This window comes from Ptychodera flava, chromosome 19, assembly GCF_041260155.1.
Source record: "Ptychodera flava strain L36383 chromosome 19, AS_Pfla_20210202, whole genome shotgun sequence".
Taxonomy (NCBI): domain Eukaryota; kingdom Metazoa; phylum Hemichordata; class Enteropneusta; family Ptychoderidae; genus Ptychodera; species Ptychodera flava.
In genome coordinates, this window is record NC_091946.1 from 31,331,080 (window position 1) to 31,346,106 (window position 15,027).

General features: G+C 36.8%; 1 protein-coding gene across 1 annotated transcript; it reads right to left on the bottom strand.

Annotated features, from left to right (window-relative positions):
• Positions 1 to 666: 666 nt before the first annotated feature.
• LOC139119264 (uncharacterized) lies at positions 667 to 14,844 on the bottom strand. Its single transcript, XM_070682973.1, has 13 exons — positions 14,741 to 14,844; positions 13,799 to 13,978; positions 12,121 to 12,414; positions 9,598 to 10,006; positions 8,984 to 9,207; positions 7,906 to 8,079; positions 6,822 to 7,032; positions 5,616 to 5,913; positions 4,300 to 4,440; positions 3,905 to 4,196; positions 3,164 to 3,235; positions 2,246 to 2,435; positions 667 to 1,595 (listed from the first exon to the last, which is right to left on the bottom strand). Exons 1-13 carry the CDS (start codon positions 14,813 to 14,815, stop codon positions 667 to 669), a joined length of 3,489 nt encoding a protein of 1,162 aa, XP_070539074.1. The 5' UTR covers positions 14,816 to 14,844.
• Positions 14,845 to 15,027: the final 183 nt, after the last annotated feature.

Consider the following 15,027-nt stretch of genomic DNA (forward strand, 5'->3'; position numbering starts at 1 on the left):
AGGTTTCTGGTCGTGGATAAGTTCCCCGATGCTGCATCGATTACGAAAGGAAACCCTTCACCGGTGTTATTTTGGAGATAGTAGGACACATTGCCAGCATTTCCACTGTCTGTGTCTTCGGCAGACACAGCAAAAAAGACCGTGGCTACTGGTACATGTACATCAACCAACGGCTCATACAGAGAACGATTGAAGTGCGGGGCCTCTTTATTGACAGGGCCATCGGTGATGTAGATTTTCAGGGTTGTGGTACTGTTTTTCTGTGGAATGCCTGCATCCACTGCAACTATGGCAACAATAAAAGGTGACATGCGTACATCATCATCAGTAAGGTTCCTAGAAGTTGTGATATTTCCTGATATACTGTCAATGACGAATGGTAGGTCATCCATTGTGCCTTCAAGGATGTACTTTATTTTGCCTGCATCTCCATCATCACCGTCACTTGCACTGGCGACAAAAATGACAGTATTCACTGGAGTGTCCACCTCGACTTCCGGTTCAGGCATTACATCTGGGAAGGCTGGCTCTTCGTCGTTGATCGGACCAAAGACCAATGTATAGTTTACAAATGCTGCTGTGGTTTCAACAGTAAAGTGATCAAAAATATGAATCGTTGTTTTGTCATCAGATTTGCTCATCCATACATTGTATTCGATGATGATTTCACGCCCATCTCCTTGAAACCAATGCCATTGTTTTGTTTGCTATTGATTCCGGTATCTCAAAGGAAGTGTATGTCCAACCAGTTTGTTCTTGTAGATTTGTTGAAATTGTCACAATCTCATACTCCGACATCTGCTCATGTTTGATGTCAGATGTTGCGGTCTCAAGAAGGTTAACAGTCTGTCTTGTTCCGGTGTCTGAACTGTACAGATAGTCCGGATGATGATTTTCATCTTCAACATCATTCACTAAGAAATCAGGCAAGTCATCATCATCTTCAGAAATGTCAATCTTGACAAGGTGTACAAGGTCATGTCTCTCTATCAGTTCAATGGTGGACACTTCGGAATTACCCATTTCATCATCGTTTTCAAAAGTCGCTGAGAAGTTTGCAAAGATCCCAGTTTCATTGGCGGACAGCCACCACAAGGCTGTGACAGCATCCCTGCTTTGTAAATCACCAAAGCTGATCACAAATGATGGCACAGTCAACTCGGCACCAACCATAGTGGAAACTATCTCAAATTGTATCAGCTGCATGTTTTCTTTGCTCAAAATTTCTGGTCGGGAAGAAGATATCTTGAGGTTCTTGGCGTCATCATAACCATCATTTTTGATCAAAACAGCTAAATTGAATGGCATGTACTCCTGCTCAGATGTCGATTCATATACAGTGATTTCCTGTGTCATGAAATAATGCACATAAAGTCGATAGTCTGGTCTGATGGTGATTAAATCCGGTAAGAGAGATACCGTCCACATGGTGTCACTCAGGTTGTATGTTAAATTTCCACCTACGGCGTACACCATACTAGTCATCTCCGCGGTAGATCTGAGAACACCAACTGACCACTCAATAGATGCAGAACTATTCATCTGCAGTGTACCATTGCCATCAATTGACGTTATTCCAACCAGATTTGGATCACCTGCAATGATAGATATCATAGAAGTGAGCCATCTGAGCATTAACTATGCTGGTGAAGATTGCAGAAGGATCAGTTGATGGTTCATAACAGTTGACCTTGGATCACCTGCAATGATAGATATCAGAGAAGTGAGCCATCTGAGCATTTACTATGCTGGTGAAGATTGCAGAAGGATCAGTTGATGGTTCATAACAGTTGACCTTCACAAAAAATTCAAGATTTCAAGGTAAAATGTTTTGAAGGTACACATAAATTTTTTTCTGACAGACTACCGTACTCTGGCATTTTATTTGTTTATTATCATTTGGGTATTAGTACTAATATTTTTTATGTTGTATGCATTGTAACATTAAGTGGTATGCATTGTTGAATATGCTAAATTCTTTCTACTTTCAGCACAGGAAATTAAAGTGATTTGCATTTAAAGCACTGTAAAAGTAATTGCAAAAACCATTGGGTAACTAGTTGAAGAAATAATACCATGTAGCAATAGGACTTTTTTAAAAAGTCTTTGAATCTCCCCTTTGTTGCTACCTATATCCTGTTTGTTGTTGAATTGGACAAAATTGTTGGTTTTTATATATTCGTTCAAACAGGCAGTTCATAGGTCATACAGGAAGTTGCTATTAGCAATGTGTACATTAACTTACTGATTGAGAAATGCTGAGTCATATCCTCCTGATCTAGGTCACCATGTCGCCATATTTTGAGCTGTAGGTCAATGCCAGTCAACTGAACTGATTCATAATTTTCAATAATGATCTTGATATGAAATACATCTCTTGTGAATACCACACTCTCTTGAACTTGGAACTGGACTTTTGCACAGCCACGGGTAACCTTGCAGATTAAAATTTGAGAAATAAAATTTATGAAATTTCAGTGTCTAATGTTGCTTAGTTTTGGATGTTTGCTCATTTGTAACTTAAGTTTTCTTCTGTTAATGGTTTGAAACTATTGCATATGCTCATTGTAACGAAGAAAAAAAGTAAACACATTCAAAATACAGTTTTATGACTTCTAATAGAGAATGGAAATTTCTTAAGTTTTCTTGGTGATATTTTCCTGCTGTTGAAATTATATTTGAACAGTATATGGATGTTTCTGGAACTATGTCGTACAGACACAACATGAGCACTTTGTCAACAGCTTCCCTTTTTGCAACTGTCAAGTTCCATCTGGACAAAAGCTATGTCTGCAATGAAACAAAGTTTACAGGAGCAGTTCTACAGGAAGTCCTGGTCAGAGCCATAAGAGAGTGTCTGAGTGTCTATCGGACTAAAACTATAACCATCCTTAATATCATAGTAACACTGTATAATGTGAAAATAGAGGAGCATCTATTGTCTTTGGATGGTGCCTGCCCCTCTTTGCAAGTGCTGTCAAAAAAGACATTCTTGTCAATGAGTAAAGTTCAAGATTAACAGATTGAATACAAGACCACCACATAATGTTGCTGAAACCCTTCCTTGATCTTTATACCAGTCCTTGGGATGGCTAAATTCTGAATGGAATTGCAATTTGAAAGGAAAAGTCTACACAAAGAATTATGCCTTATTCCAACTTACCTCCATCTGATTGGCTTCAACATAATCACGGAACATGGAATCAAATCTTCCAAACGGATCATTGTAGCCATCCTGTTGGTTAAAAACAATGTTCTTTGATTGAGACCATGTCGTTAAAGAATTTATTACAAAATTTTGAAAAGCTAACAACATCTGTTTCACGGAGAGATTCTAAAATATCATCACGGTTACCTAACACTGAAAATGAGCCTTGAAAATACTTGTCTGAAAAAAAAAAGAAAATTCTGTTTTTTGGTGAGAATAGATAGTATCTTGTCCATGAATATTAATTGCATAATAAGTCACACGATGGCTATGCTCTATAGCTAGTCTAAGAATAAGCTTCCTATCAAAGCCAAAGATAGCTGCCACAAGATGGCGCTGTTGAACACCACCCATTGAATTGTTGGGAGAACCCTGACTCTGTACAATGAGCACTTACAAGATTTATCTGACTTGCTGCCTGTAATGTAAACAATGTCTGCAGTTAACTGTTCTTATTGATAACACTAGCCTGTTGCTTTTCAAAATTATCATCAGGTTCAAATTTTTTTGAAACAAATAAAAGGGCAGTGCTGATGGTGATACCACTGAGTGCAAATACACAGTCAAAACGCCTTGACTTAACCCTTTCACTCACATTTGCCTCTCTAAAGGTCCATCTGTACAATAAAAAACAATGTTTTTGGTTCAAAGCACGGTGGTGAAAGAGTTAAATGTTATCCACTGGCATTTACTTACTATCTTAGATTCCTCAGTGTACTTGTCGTGCATCAATGCTAAATTCTTTGACGTGGAGTAAGAGATGATATCTGACTCATTATTGCCTTCATATACACCGTTACTCCAGGAGTTGACTGTTGTGTTCCATCGTAGTATGAACTCCCTGATAGTTTCTTGTTCATCATTCTGGTTGAGGGCAGCATTCATGACCGTCATGGCTTCCCCAGTTGTCAAAAGCCGGCCGTCGTCACTCAGGTCATCAATGGCCAGTTTGAATGTTGAATACCATGTGTTCGATGTCAAAAACAGCCTACGTGGAGACAAAAGATCCATGAGGACATTGATGAGAACAGATGACACATTTGGTGAATTTTGCTCAAAGGAAAATTTTGGAAACAAATTTGCCTACTTACACCTGGTCACTGCCGAATATCTCCACAGTTAATTCATGGTAATTTTGTAAAGCACGGCTGGAATCCAGCAAGTTCATGGCCACATCTTGATTCTTGTCAGGTTCTCTTTGTCCACAAGTATCTGCCGACTCCCACAGACAACTATGTAACAAATAAATAAAAGGTTCATTAGTGTACTCAGCATAAAGAAAAACTAAGTTATATCGTCTGAGGTGTAAGCATAATCGGTTATTTTTTGCAGTACAGTGTTTTGAGAAATTACATTTTTTTCATCATGACCAGCTGTCTCATACTGTTCAAATATTTCTGAATCTTTTTTGGGGCAATTTTGTTCAAATATCAAGCTTCTTAGAAAACAGTTTGGATCACTAAGATAAACCAAAAACTTTGCCTTATTCACTCAACTGTCTGTAATTATCGGAATATTGATAATGTAAGACCCAAGGAAAGAAATTGAAGTGCAGAATAATTTGGTAGTTTACATGATCTCACATTGCTAAATTTTATAAATTTTTAACATCAAACTTCTTTGCACTATAATAGCATTACATTTTCCAGCAGACAGATGAAATCCTAGGCATTTTCATACAGCAACTGTAATAGATAGCTTTAAACCTTAGATCAAAATTAAATACTGAACAGGGCCAGTATTAAGAGCATTGGATCAAATAGGAAGGAGTCAAATGCCATAAATTTAAAGAGTTTCGATGGAGTTGACTTTTTGGGTTCAGACTTCCTAGAAAAGACTCTTTCAGTTTGTTTATCCTCATTGCCAATTGGTGCAAGTTTCAGCAGGAAGTTAGTCCATGATTGATTATCAGAACTTAAGGTAGAATGCGTCTCAGGGATAGATATTTAGACTCTAAAACTTTTACATCATTCTTTTGGCCTACCACTTGTTGGGGGCTCATTTTGAAGCTAATGGAGTACAGCACAGTTTTGTGAAAATCTGGTATTTTGTTTGCCCTGATAGTGATTACACAGGGATGGCGGCCATTTTGAATTTTAAATATCAGTAAAAGTTGGGTTATTTGTTTCTCGAGTACCAAAATTTGTCCTGTGACCCTTATTCTTATTCTTGACTTTGAAAGAGAACAGTGGAAAGTATTGAAGAAAGTTTGAGCAAAAGATAAGTCATTTATTTTTGAAGCGGGGACTACCTCAAAGTCACCTACAACAAATCAAATTCATGTCCATATTGTTTAACCCTTTCACCCCCAGTTCCCTGTATACAGGTCCAACTTTACCATAGAAAACAATGGATTTGGGACAAACCATGGTGGTGAAAGGGTTAAAGTTGAGTAAAAAGTTCGTACCCTGCAGTGGTCCACAAAGCTTTCAGTTTGTCAAGTTTTTCAGGATCATCCTCCAGCTGCTTTCCACCGATGACATCACCTGCGCATCGCATGACGCTATCCGTATAAACCAGCAACGACTCCGACCAAATGGAATCAGCGGGCATACAGCTGAGAGGCGTCGGCAGCTCCTGTCTGACGCAAACATCTGCCACAGCTTCAGCGCAGTCACAGTGGATGTATGTGGTAGGGTTGTATTCTATTGGTATGTACAGTTGACTGCCAGGTGTCAATGTGGTATCTGTGTCATCTGCTGGGTCTGAAAAGAATGCACGACATAGAAACATTACGTTCAAACTAACCAAACAGGTACTTTATGTTCATGTTTGATTTTCCATATGTGGCTACTCATCACAAAAATAGGATTTGATACAGAAGCAGCCTTTTTTTTGGAGCCAAATATGCTTGGAATCCATGAAAAACCTACCAAATTAACAAACTGTCGAAGCAATTATCTCAATTCAGTTGCCTACACTGAAAATATTTCACTCAAGGATTAATAAAAGCTTTCAAAGAAACTGTAAGTTGATTATATTACCACTATCTCAGCCAGAAATGCAAAATGACGGTGCAATCTCAATATTTCCCTTATGAAAAGGACTCTATGAAATTCTGTAGAGTTCTCTCCCTTATAGATATTCTATAGATATCTATAGAAGTTTATAGAGTTCTCGCACCATTGTCTTTGGCATTCTATGGAAAAATAAGATTCAACAGAATTCTGTAGAAGTCTATGGAACATTTTTCGTAAGGGCTGTTTTTCAAAAGTAAAATGGAGTGATTATGTCAAAGAATGACAAAACACTGAATTAACTGTTACAGTAATTATTTGGTTTCAATAAAATTGAACAATTTGACTAAAGTCTGTAGATTAATGAAGATAGTAATCGATAGAAAGCTTGATAAATAGATATACATAATTAAATAAAAATAAAAATATTTGATCACCACAGCAATCTGAACAAATATCATTAATTTAGATACCTTCATGGTGGATAAAAATATCAAAGCTCTAAAATGGGCAACACATTAAGAAAAAGTTGCAAATTACTGACCTATAAATGAATAACAAGAGTGGTACAGGGTTCAGCTGTTTTGAAAAATCGACAAAACCAAAAGTACAGATATGAAAAAAACGTGAGACTAGAGCAGTTCTTTCAAACTTACTGGATTCTGGAATACAGTCTAAGGTTGAACGGACGTAATAGACTCTAAAACTAATCTTCTTTGGTGCGTCTGTTTCATAGTGGTAGTCAAGACGACCGGTGTAACAAGCTGTATCAGACACCTGCCGTCGACGTCGGTTCTTACGACGCAAGTTAACTTGTAGTGTCATTGTAGTGTTGCCTGGTAAATGAGTGGCAGGAAAATTTTCCGGCTGGAAAGGGAATTTAACAGAAATGCAGAAAAATCGATTACTTGAATTTGGCAGTTGATAGCTTTAATGAAAGAGATCAAAGGCTGCTGACACACTTCAATAAATAACATACAGAAAACGGTGAAAGAACTTGCCACAGTCTATAACAGGAATGTTAGTGTATTGTACTGCAAAATTTTTAAGGTAACATGAAACAAAGTGATTATAGTGATACTAGTAGCTAAGTACCCTACACTTCAGAGTCCAAAATCATTCATGAAAGATGAGACTGCCAGTGTTTTCATTACAAGCCGGCACCTGGCAGAACTGGACGGCAGTTACATTTTTCACTGACTAGGACTTAGGAGAAATATATTAAACAGCACGGAAATTGATAGTATCGTCACACATTATTGCCAGACATAAGGAGGTAAACGTAAATGCTGATATTTGGGCGCGACAAAAACAGCATCTTTTATAAAGTTGTAGATAATGTCACTTCATATGAGTGCAGTGTAGTACTGTAGCCATACGTGTTATATCAGTTGTTGAAAGTAGGTCAGTCTTTTGTGAGCGATGATATCATAGGGTATATTTTGCCTAATCCAAATACATTTTAGTCAGTATATGACAATGTCACAATAGATGGAGACCAAAAAGTTACGATGTAAGCAATTGTGCTTCGTTGTTGAGATTGACAGAGTACAGTTGTTTGAACATGATTGACAGAGTACAGTTGTTTGAACACTGTCATACAACACATGGGAACATTCCCTTTACTTCTCATATGCTCCCCAACCATGTTAACCAGGCCTTTCCTTTACTTACATGTATGATGTACATTTCTCTACTTGAAAAAATTCTACTGAAAACCCTGATTGAATCACAGCTTACCTTGACAAAATCTAGTGTCGGATGACCAGTCGGTAGAATGAGATCTACACTCTTAGCAGTTATGTTTCCATAATTAGTAATCTTGAAGGGAATATAATCGTCATCATTCTCACTTTGTTCATAGACACTGAGATCAACCACTGCTGGTTCTATGACAACAACTGGCATGGCAACCTGAATTGGAAAAGTAATTATCAGCTGATCAATCCCAGAATTCTTTTCTTCCATCTGCACTATATGTTCTGTGTAATTCAGATATGGTTGCATGGCATCTTTCAAGCCACAAAGATTTCAATATCACATACATGTGGAGTGTTGCAATGTTTTATTGATGGATATACCAGATAGTTGCTAGTTTAATAAACACAATAATTGTTTACTTTTAATTATTAAATTTCAACAGTCATTATCCTTAAAAGAAAATTCTGCCTTACATCAGAGACATGGAAATCATGTAGAAGTGCAAACAAGGTTCTGAATGTTGACAGTTTTGCACAGACATTGTATTAAGCTTTACTGGACAGTTCAAGTAAGGCACACTAATCTGTAACCACTGTTGCATAAATGCCCCCTGGGGACAGTTTTTAGGACACTAAAATTTTGCAATACTTTGCTGGTCTTCCATTTCCATGGACTCATTTTGAAGCCTGCGGACTAAATGAAGTTTTCCCAGTCCTCTTGTGATTGTGAAAAATTTCATCAAATTTATTTTTTCCCCATAGCGTTAACACATGGATAGTGGTGACCATCATGAGTTTCAAATGTCAGTAAACTCTAGCACAGACAGTAGAAAAACTCTACTGTTGGTCTATGATTTTGGGTAGCTTGTTTCTCCAATCCCAAACTTTAAAAGTGAACCCTGATTTTTATTCTTGTTTATGGAAGAGAATGGTTTGATCTGTCCTTGATGGTAGTTTGACCAAAAATTCAAAAAATTTCTGCTTTGGTGCATGTATTACTGTAAAGGATACATGATTTGTCCCCAAAGAAGGCAAAATCATGGTGATGTTGAACAGTACATCAAAGTGTCCACAGATCTTTGTTCAAAGACAGAGAACATATCGCATACTCTACTTACATCTGCCTCGTACGTAGGTTCCATGGAGATGGAATAATCCTTCTGTGGTACTGTTTGTGTGACAGTCCATGAGTATTTTACCGGTGTCCTGATGAGAAATATGGTTACTGGTTCCCTGGAAGTCTGCCATGATACTCCGATGGTCCTGGAATACGGTGCATGGTCTGGAGAGCTGACACGGAGGGTGTAAACTGTCGCTGAGACATTGAAAATCACAACTCTCCCTGCAATGGCGAATTGGAAATAAGTCTGTAGGTAATGGGCATAACAGTCACATTGCCATATAAAAAGCTGGTTGCAATAAAACTGAATCACTGTTGACATGTCAACACTGAATATATTCACATACAGAGTAAACTCTATCAAGTCTGTCTATAATATTACTCTAAATGGGTAAATATCATCTAACATCTTTACCTACAATCCAATGATGTTAAAGCTGGTTCCTACAAGAATACTTTGATTATAGTTAACTTTCTGGCCTTGCGTAAAATGCAAATGTCTCTCAAGTTGTTAAAATACAAACTTTTACAGTTAAGACTACAGTGTTTGACCTTGCAGTAAAAATATGATAGGCAACATATCATTGACAACTTAAAAAAGAAACAACTTACCTGAAGAATTTGAGACTGCACTATATTCCAGTTCCTCTTGTGGATTGGTGAGTGTGAATACAGCGCCCTCTACAAGCGGTTTCTCCGAGTGGAAGTAGCTGTACTCATCCTTGATGTCTATTATAAGGTCAAATTCTGAACTTTCAGTGATGAAAACAACATATTCCATTGTAATTTCCGTCTGTCCTGCTGTAATACGAATTAGTCCTCTAAACTCACTAAGAGTTGCATCTGGTGAGGGACTCAGAAGCAAAATCAGTGTTGCCGAACTGCCAGCTGCTATACTAACAGCGCCCTCGCTGGTGCTATCATCAGAATGTAATGAGACTATGGAGAGGGCAGTGGTGTTTTCTGGAAGGTGTACCTGTACATCCTCTAATGTTTCATCACCATAGTTTGACAAAACAAACTGAGGAAGAATTAGAAGAAGAAGCAGAGGAAATGATTTTAGTATAACCTAAAAATCTGGTCCATTTTAAGGAATATGATTTAATCAGTTTTTAATTGTTTTTGCCAACTTAACAATTTTTACGAGGATTGTTTATCATCACTGACTGTGTTGCCATTTCAGTTTTTGTCAAAATGGTGGAGTCATGACTAAATGACATCCCACACAAAAACTGATGATGTCATCAAGATCAGAGTTGGTAGGTAATGTTGTCATTGAGACAAAGGTTGGGAACCAATGATGTCGTTAAGATGTCTTGATCTCAGTTGTAACTTGTATTGATATCATTGTCCTCCTGTAAATAATCTACTGCCCCAGAGCATGTTTTCCTTCAAGTAAGGAGTCTAAATCAAAATGGAACTCTGAGATAAATGTTTGTTTCAAAAACGGATTTGCAATCATTAAGGTGGCTTGCTGGTAAGAAAAAATGAAATCAGGATTTTTCTGAAACTTTGTACAGATGTTAAGCCGGGGTAGATATGTTAAATAGTAAAATAAAAAAATATGGTCCCCATGCAAATTTTGGAGATATGGCGCCCTCTATATTGTCCCGCGAAAACATTTAGCTGAAATTGGTTAAAATGTTGAATTATTCGATTAACTAGTGTTATTGAATAATAAAACTGAAGTAAAGTAAAAACAATTTGACAGATTTTATACAACACAAGTCCCCTTATTGTAATACATTAGTTTTGTGGTCTACTTTTGAAAATATCAGAAAATATAGCAACGTTTTCATGAATAGTGCATTTATAAAAAGAGCAAAGTTTGGCCAAATTTTGATATTTTCATTACAAATGTCATGATCTGAAATCTGCGTTTTCTTTAAACTCTCGTAAATTAAGCCCAACAATATATAGATTTCGAATCAAACGAAAAAAATGGGGGTCACCGCACAATTTTTTAAGATATGGGCATTTTTAATACAAAAAATGCTACACTGAAGCGCCCTCTAGCGACAGATCCCTGTTTAGTTTGATATATTCGAAACTTTTTTAATAGGTATTAAATAAAGTTTAGTTCACTTAAATACTGCAAATAATCCCACATTTGTCACACTTAAAACGGGCCTGTTACACAGAGTTTGCTATCTTGGTGTGAACTGTTTTGACAAACCAGATTTGAAAGTCGGACCGCAAAGTAATTGTATGCTATATCGCGACAGAAGACCACTTCCGGAAAGAACGCTCGAGGAAAGAACGTTCGTACGCGTGCGCAGATACGATGCGCAGTACGAATATTCGCGTTACCCGCAAGCTACGTTAAAGGTATACTGTCACCTGTTCCAATTTTACCACAGTTACCATGGAAATGAAAATCTAACCAATCACAGATTTTAGGCGGGTGGCCGCTTTTTAAAAACAGCGCCCTCACATAGGCATTTTGAATACCAAGGAACGCCCCTTTGACCATATATGGGCATATTTAGATTACAGGTGACTGTATACCTTTAACAGGAATATAGGCTAAGTATACCAATATCTCCACAATATCTCCATAATCATTTGATTATTCAGTAAAAATTGCTCTTCCTGTTTACAGATTTGATCACTATATAGGAAGTCCATGGTAGACTGACTTATTCATTTTGGAAAACTTTGGCTGTCATATTGGAAACACTGTTTCTTACAGGTTTGTTCATGCAACCAGTGTGAACATAATCAGTATCACTGAAAAGACATCCATTTCTTGTGTTTAGTTTAGGCAAAAATGACAAGAAATTGTTTCTTATCCTTGTTCTCTAGTGACACATTTTAAAATTTCATTGCATTTTTAGAGCTCACAAAATCCAACTGCAAATATGAAAACAACAAAACAGTAATTCTGACATCCATCATGATAACGGTGATAACTTTATTCTTCTGAACAGTACAGTGCATGCAGGTTATCCAGCGGATAATAATGTTACATTTTCTGTCACACGCAGCAAACTGTCATTGTTCTTTGTGGAGTGAATGTGAAAATACAGCTGATGCAGCTATTCTGGATTGTTGAAAGTAATTAATTCAGGAAGGAATTGGAAAACTATTTTAGATAAAATGTACATTTGAATCCTATTAAGAACTCACACAAACCTGATAGACTTGCTGGGTGCCGAGTTGAACTCTAGCTTCAAAACTGCTGGGTGAAATAACAAACACTGCTTCCCTGCTTTTGAATTCTAGGTTGAATTCTAGAGTAGTAGATGTCCCATTTGATGAAGAAAACATTATGTCCACACTGCCATCAAAGGGTGATGATGCTGTTATGTTTACACAAACACTCTTTTCTGTTTGTGTCCTGAGGGAGTTTAGGAAGAGATTGCTCGTTGCATTTTGACCACATGGAAAGACATCAACACTGTCGATGGGCAGGCCATGTTTGTCAACCTGTAAAAATTCATAAAGTACGTTTTAGAACCCTTGACTCCTGTAAAATGAATCAATTATTTTTACCTGTACCCTTTGAACCTTGATCCCTGTTGACCTGTGACATGTATGCAAATTTTCATCCCATAGGGGTGAAGAGTTAAAGGTGAAATGTGCATTGGAAACTGATATTCAGACTCAAATTTTTGGGGATTCAATCTTAAGCTCTTGGAGAAAGAAAAATTTTTACCATCATAGTTTTTTTTCAATTGAAAATTAGATTTTTCTCAATAGAGTTAGGACAGGGATGGTGGTAATTTTGAATTTGATAATTGGTAAATGTTAGGTATTTTTTTTCTCTACCACCAAACTTTGCAAAATGAACGCTGTTTTTTATTGATAAGAGAATGGTTTGAATGTTTCATTGATGAAAGTTTGGATTAAAGTTTAAGTCTTTCACTTTCAAGGCCTATACTGCCTTAATAAGAAAAAAGATATTTTGTGGGAATAAAGGATATAACTTCCCTGACTTCACAAAAACAAGACGAAATACTTTTGAAAAAATCAATTTTGTGTCTTGTACTGTCAACACAGCTGGGCAGAGCCAAAAACAGCTTTGCATACACACGTACTGTCAGACGAGTAGTTTTTGAAAAACAAATTTTTTGACCAAAATGGCAAAAATTGCTCCAAAAACACAAAATGGCAGATTTCATCATATTTTATATCACATTTTGATCATCCCTACGAAGCTGTATACCAAATATCAAAGCTATCAGACAGCTGGTTTTGGAGAAATAAAACGTTGACAAAAAGTGACAAAAATTGGTCATCTGAGGGACCTATATCCCAAATATCAAAGCTGTCTGATTTGCAGTTTTAAAGAAGATTTTTGACGAAGATTTTTAAAGATTTTTTGACAAAAAATGACAAAAATTGCCTTAAAAATAAAAATTTGCATATGTCATTACAATTTGGACAAATCTGAATAAGGTCAACCCTTGGGACCTATATATTAAATATTGCGTTGGATCAGCTGTAAAGGAGAAGATTTTTGCCCCAAAATAGCAAAATTAGCCTTTAAAACAGCAACTTGCATATTTCATTATAATTTGAACAACTCTGATTAAGGTTGTCCCTGGAGACCAGTACTCAAAATGTTAGAGGAATCAGATCGGCCGTTTTGAAGAAGCTTTGAATGTAAAAAATTGACATACGCCAGACAACAGCAACACCACACATCCACCGAGAAGATAAGCTCCGTGTTGCTGACAGTGGAGCTAAAATTGTTTGGCCCTGAAAAACATTTTTTGGTTACATTTTATAAAGGCCACAAAATGGACTATGGCACTCAAAGTGTTAATAAGCGTAGGAAAATTTTGTGGAAAATAAGAAAATCCTTTACCTGGACTTGAATGTCAAACAGGTCGTCTGGTCCAATGTTGTGTAATGTAGCAACATTTGAAAAATATCCATCACTGATGTCACGTTGATATGTCACAAATGATGGAATAACGGCCATGGCACTGACCGTCCATGACATTGTAGCTTGGAAGTCGTCAACATCTCCCGGGTGTCTTGCATCCTTTGTGGAAAAATAAAATTGGCACAGATGATCAAATTATCTCCAACTAGAATGTGACTCCAATACCAGTCAACATTTGGGTGTTGTATTATGAACTTACGCATAAAAATATCATCCAGTCTCATTAGCTACTGGTCCTGAACACACAATGTACGGTATGTATAAACACAGTTAGAATTTTATGTTCGTGATGTGCGCTAATAGATGTGTGTGCTTCATTGAACTCTATCTGTGTGGAGGGGTCATTATAAAAATTGCCAGAAGTCTGCCAGGTTATTTAAAAACTCTTAATTTTTTAGGTTAGGATGCAGTGGAGTTGCTTGGATACCAGCGTGTTTGTCACTTGTGCTTGGCAGCATGTCCAAAATCTGGATTACTGCATTATATTCCTTCAAATTTAATGGTTATTTCAATTGTACCAGCATTTGTCATTTATGAACAATCACTCTCTTTGATTTCCCTTATGGAAAAGACTCTATAGAATTCTATAGAGCTTCATAGCCTATAGATATTCTATAGTTATTCTTATAGAAATTCTATAGATATCTATAGATGTTCTTTGGAAATTCATTGATTTTTGGGAATAATTTTCAACAGAATTCTATAGAAATTCAAGCTCCCACAGATTTCTGATGAAGTCCACGGAACATTATTCATATGGGGTAAACCTCATTGATTTCATGAATGTACAGATGAAGGGCAAATGATGTTCGACACTATCAAACTGTGTGTACACTCTGCTATATAACACACACAACTTACCACAGAGAATACACCGTATTCTCCAAATGTTGGATAGTACACCATGCTGAAACTGCCATCACTCTCGGCCCACATATCAAATGTTTGGATTCTGCCATTATTAGATATCCTAGAACGGATTAAAACAAGTTTCACTATTTCAGAAAAAACAAGTTTTTGTCGTTGTCTTTGATAGTATACTTTTCATGTTGAGTGAAGATGTACATTAGTGGCCATATTCTAGGGCACACCCCGAGATATTATTTGTGTACCTTCAAATTTTGCCATTCATTACTTTTACAACAGAA

Excerpts from the sequence above, each read along its gene's own strand:
- LOC139119264 (XM_070682973.1), bottom strand. The coding sequence starts at position 14,815 with ATGTGGGCCGAGAGTGATGGCAGTTTCAGCATGGTGTACTATCCAACA. Across the intron at positions 13,979-14,740 it reads AATACGGTGTATTCTCTGTG|GATGCAAGACACCCGGGAGA; the intron begins GTAAGTTGTGTG and ends TTTTCCACAAAG. Across the intron at positions 4,197-4,299 it reads ATATTCGGCAGTGACCAGGT|GCTGTTTTTGACATCGAACA; the intron begins GTAAGTAGGCAA and ends GTCTCCACGTAG.